Source organism: Eucyclogobius newberryi, unplaced genomic scaffold (assembly GCF_026437365.1).
Source record: "Eucyclogobius newberryi isolate DKJ021-1_F unplaced genomic scaffold, fEucNew1.0.hap1 SCAF_2, whole genome shotgun sequence".
NCBI classification, from domain to species: domain Eukaryota; kingdom Metazoa; phylum Chordata; class Actinopteri; order Gobiiformes; family Gobiidae; genus Eucyclogobius; species Eucyclogobius newberryi.
The window spans coordinates 34215076-34226071 of record NW_027315834.1 but is presented as its reverse complement, the minus strand read 5'-3'; the positions used below and the strand labels follow the sequence as shown (position 1 = coordinate 34226071).

The window sequence follows — 10996 nt, the reverse complement described above, 5'->3', positions numbered from 1 at the left end:
AGTAAACACCACAGTGTGTATACAAACATCAGAAAGGATCTGAAACCAAAAGGCTTTTCCCCGTATTCTTTATTTTTTATATTCTCATGTCAGTACACATAAACGAGGTTGTAACATTTGTAAACATACTATAAACCTTTCCTTTTGAATCTTTGGGTCAATTTAAAAAAAAAACAAAAAAAAACATCAGCGGCCACTGCCTGACAGAACACAATTACAACACTGTAAAAGACAGTACCTGAACAAAAATGTATGACAGATATACAAAGTTTTCACTTTAACTTGATACAAATAGACAAGGCAATACATGAACAAAGCTGACCCATGCACATATTTAGCTCAGTGGTGCCCAAAGGAGGGCCTGCATGCCAAACCTGGCCCTCCATGGGGTCTAATTTTGCCCACAAAGGGCTGCTGAATTTTGTAAGAAGCATCTACTTTGATTCATTGTTGGGAGCCCAATCTATCTCCATACAAAGTACAATAATTGTGAAGTGAATCATAAATGTCTCAGGCAAACTTTTTAACAAGTTTGACCCCTGACACGCTAACACATATTAATTTTGGCCCGCCAAGGAAAAAAGGTTTGGCCTCTTATGATTTTAGCTAGATAAATACAACAATTTATTAATTGTAATATTTAGCTTTCTTCCCATTTAAAAGTAGTCAATTAGTTAAACTACATTATTTACAATTTGTTTTTGTTATAAATATATCAGTATAGACAAATGTCAATAGACTTATATAAACCTATTTTGGGCTGAATATTTTTGATTCGTAAACTTTACTAAGTATAAGATACACCTTTTTCCATTTAGACTCCTTTCAAAGTAAAAGAAGTCTTATAATGACGAGTGAAAAAAAATACACAAATCCCTTGGTCAAGTCAATTTGTCAAGCCTTTTTAACAAAAGTTATTTCAGAAATGATTTCTGCTTGTATTAAGCAGTACTCCTTAAAAATGTAGTAATAAACTACATTTAAAGGTCCCATATCATGCTATTTTTCCTGTTTCGTACTCTACCCTAAGGGTATATTTGATCGTCAAGTGTTGTGCAACACCCATAACATAATAGTTATAAAATATCACCCATATATTGGACCCCGCTCACAAACCAGAGTAATAGAGTGCTTCCTGGAGGATGGGCTGGAACAGTGTGCTGCGTAACTCTAGCCCCCGTTCGTCTGCTCATCTGAGGGGAAGGATAGAGACTGTTCTTGTTCAAAAAACACTTTAGGAACATATATGAGGTACCAATAGCACTGTAAGATGGTTAAAAGCTCTGAAAAGTTGATTTTGCGTGATATGGGACCTCTAAGCAACTTGTTTCGAACTGCTTCAGCTTCATGAATTCACCTATCAAGCAAAGCAGTTGTTTCATCAGAAAGATCAGATGTTTCCTTTTATTTTGACACAGCAGTGTTCGGAACTGCACCTTCAGTTGGTCTTTCTTCTGATGGGCCATTGCTGAACATGAGCTTTCTGATGATATCGGCGTAATAAGGTCCATACACAGTCTTATTGTAGTTTACCAAAGACAAGAACCTGGCTGCCACTGGCATTAGATCATGTTTGATGATGGTCAGACCAGCTGGTACATGTTCAAGTTTCCCTTGAGGCTTTGCATCACAGATGAGCATCTTAAAGTACTGTTGCACACGATCCTCTAAAACACACAAAGAGTTGTTTTATATTAACAGTGAAAATAAATACTTGTTATGTAATGTAACATGTAAAAACTTGAATGGAAGGAGACAACAAAACACATTTCCACCATTTCTGTTCCATTGATCTTACCAACTAAAGTGCGGATGGGATTATCATTCTGGGTGATGCAGCATATCTGTCCTGTAAGAGTTTCCAGCAGAGCAGGGGTCAAAGCAGAGTATCCTCTCTCTGTTAGAGACTTGTTCAGTTCACAGCAGATTTGTGCACTGACACCTTGCAGTGTCTCCTCAAGGTTAAAGTCACTGAAAAATATATTTACAAAATTATAGAATTATTTTTAATTTAACAAAAGACTGTAGGATGTGTATACGAGCATAATTAGTATGACCATGTGGCTGATATGCAGCCCGTCACAACAACAAACTGTGATGTATGATCTCCACATAATTTATGTTCAATCACCCAGATGGATAAAAACCATGGGGATGCTCTAATTGTTGACAGTGGCCGCTAGCGTTTATTAACACAAACTGTAGTCTTTACTGTAATCATTGAAGATTGATGGAGCATCCAATAATTTTAGACTGGAATGTTTCACATTATGGACTTAAACTAATCTATCTTGCATTTATTCAATTATGGGTGTTTTTATTGCTCACTTTATTTAGTCTTGTTATACTTACACGCTTAATGTAAATAATGATAAACCAATAAAGTAACTTACGGCCTGTGCATTCCATCCAGTAGCACGATAGTCATCCTCTTCAGACGCTCGGCCAGAGGGGGCAGGCCCTGAATAGGTCCTCCGATGGTACTGTAAACAATGAGCAGTACTTCATTTACCGCCTGACACTGCTGTAACTGCTCCTGGATCTCTCGTAGACGGCCCTCATCTGTCATTAAGGTCTAACAAGGGAAAAAAATGATTAAAAAATAATTTTATTCAGAGGTAGACTGAGAATGCAGACATGAAAATTACCTCTGGTAGTGTCTTCTTATTGTGGTCCCATGTGAGGACATGAAGAAAGGCCATGTTTAGGACCTGGAAAGGCCCGGGAACAGCTGTTTGCTTCTCTTCAGAGGAACTGGTAGCAGACTGCAAGTCCTCCAGTGCACATTTGATCCACTGGGTGGTGTTATCCAGGGCCTCTGAGATGAGGAACACATTACTATTATTAATATTTTATTAACCTAATTGATTTTAATAATCTTTTGACACTTACTGGGTGTTTTGTCCAAAATGCTTTGAAATTTGGCCCTTTCATATTCAACACTTTGTTTGAGTAGCATAGGTCGTATATGATTTATTTTCACGTTTACCATATCAGCTTTCATTAGGTCCAGCACACGGAAGATCTCCCTAAGTGAGTTCAGTCCATTTAGAAGGTTGTAATCCCACAATAAAATAAAATACATATTTTTTCTATTGCCTCACCTGAAAAGTGTCACAACATTTTCTGTGTTTTGTCTTAGCTTCTTGATTTCTTCATCCCTTGATGGCGCGCACAGTTTGCCCATGGTAGTGATAATGTACGATGCAAGTCCCTGTATGTCTATGACATCATTAGCAGCCTGCTGACGGATTAGGTCAATGTCCAGCACCTCCATAATCTGGGTCCGCATGCGATTGGCACCAGGGTTTAGGAAAGATAACATTGTCTAATGACCAGAGATGAAAATGTTATTGCACAACAAACCCTTAAAAACATAAGTGTTTTGGTTGTGTTTGCTAACCTCTCTGATTTCCCCCAGAAGCATAATGGCTTGTCCATACGCAGGTGGATCATCATTGAGCTCAGCTTCCAGGATATCCCAAAACGCCTTGTGGAGGTTTTCTTTAACTAATTGAAATATGCTAAAAAGCAGTATGGTTCTTAGTTGACTCTCAAGTACTTATAAAAGTGACATAAACACTTAAATGGGTTATACCTGTCCTGTGGTGTGCTGTTGGCTTCAAAGTGGAAGTTTGGATTGACAATAATCTCATGGGCAAGACTCAGGTTTGAGAGGTCTCTGGCAGAATCCATGACTTCATCCAAGGTGAGTACTTTTGGTGGGCTAGCTGTAGAAGGGAAATTGTGAAACAGGTCAAATAGGTAAACAAAGACATGTCTTAGTGACGATCATTTAGGCACTGCATATGAAGAATAGAATAATAATAGTTATGAAATCTGAATATCTGATAAAACATACAAGACGGTGTGCATTGTTTGCTGGAGTTATTGCTGGTGAAGCTCTCCTGAGAGCAGTCCAGGTCACTTGCAGATGTGAAACTGTCGCAGCGCTCTGACGAGGACTCCACGTCGCTGCCCTGATCCTCACCACCGGAGGATATGGAGCCTGGTCTCTCATTATTTAGAGGCATGGTGAATTAGTGCTGCAAGTACAAAATAGTAATTCATTATCATAAATCCCAAGTTATAGGTTGTAAATTCTATTCAATGTTAGTTTTAGTAGGCCTGTATACAAATTCCATAAATTAATGAAAGATGTTCTGTGAAAACAAAAACAAAAACAAAAGAAAAGATGAATACATATCAGAAAATATAACTTAAAACGTTGACAGAATGCGAGACAGAACCAAAGTGTGACAAATGTTGTTCGCTCATCATTAACAAGGCAGCTAACAACGTATAACAAAAACACCAGTTGTTATGCCTGTTGTGAAGATGGGGCCATTTTGTAGCCCTCAGGATCTCAAAGGCTCTTTTCACAGCCACCTGGTTTAACAAGGAACTTTTATTTCTCTAGACTTTAGGACGACTAGTATTTCTTGAGAATAAAAGAGACTCAGTTTAGCCCTATCCACAGTCAAAGGTCTCCAGGGCAACAGAGACTCAACAGTACGAAAGATCCTGTTTCACTGGCCCTTCTTTTATGCAAACAACAGAAAATATAGAGTTTCAACGTGGTGTAAGCTCAGAAGCAACAACCAACTTGTTTAATCATTATTTATTATCAGTGAGAAAAAAGTATCTATAGAATTACAGTGCAGGTAGAATGGCCCTTGGGTGTCTGGTTCTCTGCAGCTCTCACTTATCGGCAGCCAAAAATGAATGCACACCCAGTTGCTGATAGTTCAGTTTAAAGATAGCACAAGGGTGAGGAGCAAGGGGAGAGTGTGTGACTGTGAACCTCTGCTGTCTCCTAAAAACACAGCTTTGCTTAAATCTACACAGAACATGACAAGATTTGAGTTGCCACGGACCCAAAAGTTTAATTTGATTTTTTTGTATAGTCCTATGTTAATATCAGCAAAACTGACAGCTATAGCAATAAGAAACATTAGGTATTACAAAGGAACAAAGGGTGTGATGGCGCTTATAACTAGATAATTCAAATATACAATGTTATGACAAAGGTTATTACATACCATACGTTGATGAGCATTAAACAAGACACGAATTGTCCTCGTCCTGATTCGCACTAACAAAGAGTGTACTGGCAAAGGGATCTAACTGCAGTATAATGTAAACAAAGCCGTGGGCGGCACTAAAGACAAGCTGGCTGCTCCTATTGGCTGCAGCCCCCTGTCTGTCAGCCGCAGAAGCGCGGAGCACATGGATAAAGAAATATCCACACACGCGCAAGAACAGGGTACACGTGATCAGGGTCCAAGACCAAAACAACAAGACCGAAGCCTTTTTATTAATTAACTTCAGACTTATGTAACGCAAAAACAATACACTGTTTGCTGGTTACATATTATTTTTTTAAAACGCGGAAAAGTTTTGGTAATAGTCGACGTAACATGCGTTGTGTAGGCTTGTGTGACAACTATATCGCCAAAGGTGTACTTTACCAACTCTAGTCTTACCAAGTAGAATAAACAAATACAACAATACTGTCGAGTTATGCATAGTTTTTTATTTCAACGGCCATTTCCGCTCTACGAAAAAGAGAACCCTTTAAGGAAAGTTGCCCAAAAGCCTATGGCATATATGATGCAGGTTAAATTAATGTGAAATGCGTATTTTACCTCATTTAGGTCTCCACAGACGGAGACTTGCAAGAAAAAACAAACGACGAGGTTGCAGACTGGCCGTGCTGCTGCTTTGTTGTTTGGCCTGTTAAAGGTACTCAGACGCCTCGGGCACAAACAGACTAAACCATTTGCTCTTCCAAAAGGGGGCTTACATCTAAAACCTACTCGGACATCGTTTATCGGCTCTTTTGTACCGTAAATTTACAATCATGCAGGATTAATGTGACTAAATATGACATTGTTTATTATAAAAACGAAGAATGTCACACGATTTGTAGCAGTAACCTTGTTGTTTAAATGGTGCAATCCCCTCAGCTTCACGTGGACTGTCTTTATTTACGGATGTGACCTCAACTAATGTCATTGACGTATTCAGTATTAAGAACTCAAGGGTTTATGTGTAATAACAAACCCTATCCATCTATATTTAGCCATCTGTTATCATGGTTTATAGAATTGTAGTTTTAAAATATACAACATAATGATTCAATCAAAGTAATGACATTCATTGTATGATACAATTAATAGCATATTTAACAGTTTAATGCTGACAAGGCCTTAATGGCCCTAACGCTGCACCACTGATCAAAACATACGTGGGCCTAGGCCTACATTATGAAATGAAATACAATTCACATAATGGAAGTTACAACCTACATTTCCAAGCCAGGCTAAATGGCTGTTGTAGATTGTGCTGGACAACTTTTTTACTCTGGGGAGTTTGTGTGCTAATATCCATTTTACTAAACTAACTAGATACACGTCAAAAAATGAACCAGATATATTACAATTTAAACAAAATACTTGCACTTGAGTTGTGATATAAAATCTTTAAGACAATAGAGGGCGACAAAGTACATTTCTTCTTCTTCTTTGGCTGGTCAGTCACATGTTGAAAGGTCGAGCTCATGGCGGTAGATTTGACTCCTCGTTTCAGAAGATTAAACAGTCAAACGCGAAGTATCCGTGACAATTTGCATGGTGTACAAGGTAATGTAACACGTAGCTTTAAATAAGGGTTTAGACAACTTTCACTCGGCAATCAGATACACAGCAGCACTTCCTGTATCAATCTGTCATGAAGCCTTCATGAAGCATCTAAGTCACGTCATCAGCGCTTTGAATCATGCTCATGCTCGTTGGAGCAGTGTTTCGAAGCGCATTCGCTTTGGGGCTTCGAAACGGGGCCAACACACTCGTTTCAATACGGCCATTACAACAGATCACCAAAATGAACTTTGGCCTTTCATCTGTAAAGGCTGTTATTTCTAGTTCTTTTCTGGTCATTGGGTATTATTGAGTGCATCTTTATTTACTGTTCAGTGTGTATTGAATGATCTTCCTCATGTTTTCTAGGTTACTCTGGCCCTTTTGGTGCTACACAGCTATGGAACAACATAATCCATGCTCTAAAGACGCAGGTGGAGGTGCGCCGTTGCAGGAGACATCTTTGTGTCCATACAGAGTGTTTCATGGGCTCTGATGCTGTTGACGCTGTCCTCAACTATTTGATGCAGAATGTAATATTTTGCACAAGTGAAGTGTCTCGTCTTAAAGCTGCACGTTTGTGTCAGGCTCTGATGGAAGCCAAAATCTTTGAGCCTGTGGGAACAAAGCTGTTTCGCAAAGGAAAGGATGTGTTATTTGAGGACAGCACTTCAAGTCTTTATCGATTTCTGGAGTCTGGCACCACCTTAGTGGATACAGACACTGAAAATGTTCAGCCGAAAGCGCTGCAAACTAAGTGGAACAAAAGCTACAGGTATAATTTGAACCTGGTGTAATATAAACATATTTTTTAACATATGTATAATTTGGAAGAGCAAATTATGTACTTCTTTTTTTCCCCAGCGCATCTGAAATAAGGACAATTTCAAACCCTATTGCTACTGGCCCATTTGAAAGGAGAATCCATAGGCTCCTGAGCACAATAAACCTCCAACTGCCCATGTCATCATCTCAAAGCACTTCAAGTCTATTACTTTCCAGAGCTGGTAATATGGCAGTACCATCTGATTCTGATATGATTGTACCGTGCCACACTGCTTTACATTCATGCAGCATATATGTGACTAATTAAGATGTTATTATTAAAACGAAGGATGCCCCATCATTTGCAACAGTAATTATGATGCAACCATAATCCAGCTTCACATGGACCAACTTTATTTACAGAAGTGACATACTCAGTATTAAGACCATGGGGTTTATTTATAATAACCCTAACCTTGTATATTCAGCTATCTTTATCATGTTTGATGATATAATTGTTATAATAAAAATCTAAAATGATGACATTGCATTAATATCACCATCTCATAGCACATCGACTCCCTTACTTTCCAGAGCTAGTAATTTGGCAATATATCATCTGATTCTGTTATGATTGTTTTTGCAGGGTGTGTTTAAATAAACATATTTTTTCTCTTAAATTACAGTGGTGGAAGAGGTCTGGAAGCAGCAGACCCTCCTTCAGCTTTTACAGATTGTTGAGGTACCGCTGCTGGACTCGATCTTGACCTCTCCTTCCAGGGTTCAGCGTCAGACCAGCTCAGCTCCACTGTCCAAACAAGACCTTGTCATCCCTAACACATGCTTGGAGAGAGAGCTGACTGAGACTCTACACCTCCCCCAGTAAGTACTCCTGTTAATGCTGACCACTATGAATATGCAATATGTTTATTAACTTTGGTCTGAACTATGTTTTAGTCTGGATGAGTGGCTGTCTGCTGCAACAGATCTCCTTGAGCTCTTTCCTGACCAACTGATAGTAGTGGCAGGAGAGCAGCTTAGTCAACATCATGGTGATGCATCTGCTGAATATAAAGAGCAGTTGATAAACCAAAAGAGACTGCTCTTTGACATCATTTCCAAGTATTACAGTGGACAAGAAAAGCCCCCACTTATCTCTGGACGCTATCTGGACATATACATTGCCATTCTAGAATTGATGGGTAAGATATTTAATCTGATATTAATCTTTATAAATGTATATATTTTGTAAGAGAAACTAATTTGTTGATATCTTGTAATCAGATGTAGAAAAATTGGAGGATGCCATTAAAGCCACCCAGTTATGTTTGCGACTTCTTGACGCAAATGCCAGAGATGAACTCGAAAGACTATTGACCTTCATGGCTACAGCGGCTCCCCTAGAAGCTTGTCGTCTGCAGAAACAAGTAATTAACTACGAACTAGTAATTATTAGTATTTTTATAATGGGATATGTGAGCAAACAGAGATCTTGCATGTGCCCTAAACTAATGCCGTGTTCAAAGTTTCTTTATTTTTCATTCTAGCATGGAAACAACATCACATGACAGACTGAAACTTGTATCTAATGTGTGTTCTGCATTTAGACAGATAACAGGACACTTGTCTGCCGAACATTTCAGAGAGCAATTGTCCAGAATCATAAACTTGGCCAATCTCAGACTGAGGCTTTGGTTTTGTTTTTAATGTCTAATCATACTGAGCTCTTCAAGGTATTATACAATGTTTAATATTTAGTTCTTCACATTTTTTATAAGATCCGTTAACGTCGTTGCGGTTTTATTTCAGACTCCTGAATCTCTTATTGACGGTGTCAGAGGAACACTGAGAAAGATGCAGCAGGGCGTGGATCCAGACACTATACCAAGTAAGCAAACGTCTGTCTCATCATTAAATGGCCAGTTTTTAGCTGAAACTAATGAACTAAACAAAAGTAATGCAGAACAATGTTGTGTGTTGCAGCTTTCACTTTTTGCCAGCAGCTGTCCAAAGAAGAGTATGATGACCAATGTGAAGCTGCCACTCTTGAAAGCCTCAAGTTGCTTCTTCATAATATTTTGATGAACAAGGAAATGCCGCTCAAACAAAAGAAAAGGTTACTCAAAGAGTTTGAAAAACACCACCCTGTGGTCTTTCTCCAGCATTTACAAACACGTTTCTGAACACCTATATTAACCCAATTCAGAAAGGTACCACTGGCTCCGTCATTATTTATGGCCCTTTGTGCAGTTGTTTGATTTTGCAAAGAAGATATTTACGTACAGTAAAACAAAGCTAAGCTACCTTTAGTTTGCATTGTTGACTTGTTGGTGCACATGAACATTGAACATTTTACACTAATCAATCTACTTCACATAACATTTTTAATGACTTTTCTCTATTGAAACGAATGGAATTCCCAGTTAAGTTGAAATTTCAAGACTAACCATGGTGCATGTCAGTAGCAGTCTGGCTGGGCAGAAGGAGATGAATGCAGTGTTACTAAACCTTTCAATGTAAAAACCTACAAGATCTAAATGCTACTGGACATTTTATTTGTCGGCCACAGTGTTGTGAGTTAAAATTCTGACTCCTCACGATTTACTGCATGTCCTCCCTTCTCTCATCCCCCATTTCACCCTATCCACTCCGGTCTAAAAAAGCCTATGGGCCACAAAAAATTTTAACGAGAAAAAAAAACCTAAACCCTATTATACTAATCTGTACACTACATTTCTGATTTTTAGAAAATTAGCAATACATTTCTTAACATTACATATAAAAAAGCAATGACTAGTTTATATATTAATAATGAAATATAACTAATGTTTTATCTGCTCTATTGATACATGGTTATGAACTAATGTAACCCAATCATCATTTTTAATGTTCTAACATGATTTTAATTAACAACAAAAAACAATGTTAAAGTAGATTGTGTAATTAACTTATTTTATATGTATTGATTTGATGATTTGATTTTGGTTGATTTTGGAGTTAATGTACCACGGTGTGTTTTGTTCGAATGCCTTAACTGCTGCCTGTTGCACATTGTTGATAAGTGACTGATTATGTAGAATCTTTAATAAATTATTAGGAATATTTTCTTGAAAGCCCAATCTTTCCCTTTCTACGTTTATTTTGAAGATGTTATTTTAGTTGCATTAATAGCGTCTCTAAGTTTGTAGAGTAAGCGTCATAAGGCGCTGGTACAGCTGGCAGCCCGGTGTAAACGCTCTCTCTTCTTTCTCACACTTATTGTGCTTTATCTCCTATATTTTGTAAATATAGTTAGTATATTTTTTCTATTTTACTGTACGATAGGGACACGCGCTGGAATAGTTTTTTTAATTCAACTGTTTTTGACTTTTTTCGGCTGGATTTGAGCGTTTTTCGTTGCGTTCGTTGTGTTGTTGTGACGTGAGCTAGCTCCGAGCGAGCCCACCAGCCCCCCCCCCGCGCTCTCCGGCCGCGCTAAAGTACGGCGTGTCGTCGGTACACGTTTATGTACACGTTTATATGAAAGAGGAACTTCACGAACGATCGGGACACGCACTGGAATCGCTTTAAATTAACTTGTTTTGACTTTA

The 10996-nt window shown here is 38.4% G+C and overlaps 2 protein-coding genes across 3 annotated transcripts; one reads left to right on the top strand and one right to left on the bottom strand.

Moving 5' to 3' along the window:
* Positions 1-60: 60 nt before the first annotated feature.
* tcp11l2 (t-complex 11, testis-specific-like 2) lies at positions 61-5788 on the bottom strand. The gene is made up of 10 exons (XM_072455098.1): positions 5649-5788; positions 3863-4046; positions 3599-3731; positions 3404-3524; positions 3105-3328; positions 2893-3029; positions 2649-2818; positions 2394-2575; positions 1799-1971; positions 61-1667 (listed from the first exon to the last, which is right to left on the bottom strand). Exons 2-10 carry the CDS (start codon positions 4032-4034, stop codon positions 1405-1407), a joined length of 1575 nt encoding a protein of 524 aa, XP_072311199.1. The 5' UTR covers positions 4035-4046; positions 5649-5788; the 3' UTR covers positions 61-1404.
* Positions 5789-6537: 749 nt separating this feature from the next.
* Positions 6538-9688, top strand: depdc4 (DEP domain containing 4). 2 transcript variants are annotated; one of them, XM_072453778.1, is made up of 9 exons: positions 6538-6644; positions 7011-7416; positions 7506-7648; positions 8093-8288; positions 8364-8608; positions 8691-8833; positions 9014-9139; positions 9216-9294; positions 9390-9688. In XM_072453778.1, the coding sequence occupies exons 1-9, from the start codon at positions 6563-6565 to the stop codon at positions 9587-9589; spliced, it is 1620 nt and encodes a 539-aa protein (XP_072309879.1). In that variant the 5' UTR covers positions 6538-6562; the 3' UTR covers positions 9590-9688. The 2 variants fall into 2 exon arrangements, with proteins under 2 accessions (XP_072309879.1, XP_072309880.1); XM_072453779.1 differs by having other exon boundaries at positions 6538-6635; positions 9390-9687.
* The last annotated feature ends 1308 nt before the right edge of the window (positions 9689-10996 follow it).

Excerpts from the sequence above, each read along its gene's own strand:
- depdc4 (XM_072453778.1), top strand. The coding sequence starts at position 6,563 with ATGGCGGTAGATTTGACTCCTCGTTTCAGAAGATTAAACAGTCAAACG. Across the intron at positions 6,645-7,010 it reads CAATTTGCATGGTGTACAAG|GTTACTCTGGCCCTTTTGGT; the intron begins GTAATGTAACAC and ends CATGTTTTCTAG. Across the intron at positions 8,834-9,013 it reads CTTGTCGTCTGCAGAAACAA|ACAGATAACAGGACACTTGT; the intron begins GTAATTAACTAC and ends TTCTGCATTTAG.
- tcp11l2 (XM_072455098.1), bottom strand. The coding sequence starts at position 4,034 with ATGCCTCTAAATAATGAGAGACCAGGCTCCATATCCTCCGGTGGTGAG. Across the intron at positions 3,732-3,862 it reads CAAACAATGCACACCGTCTT|CTAGCCCACCAAAAGTACTC; the intron begins GTATGTTTTATC and ends TCCCTTCTACAG. Across the intron at positions 3,525-3,598 it reads AACAGCACACCACAGGACAG|CATATTTCAATTAGTTAAAG; the intron begins GTATAACCCATT and ends ACTGCTTTTTAG.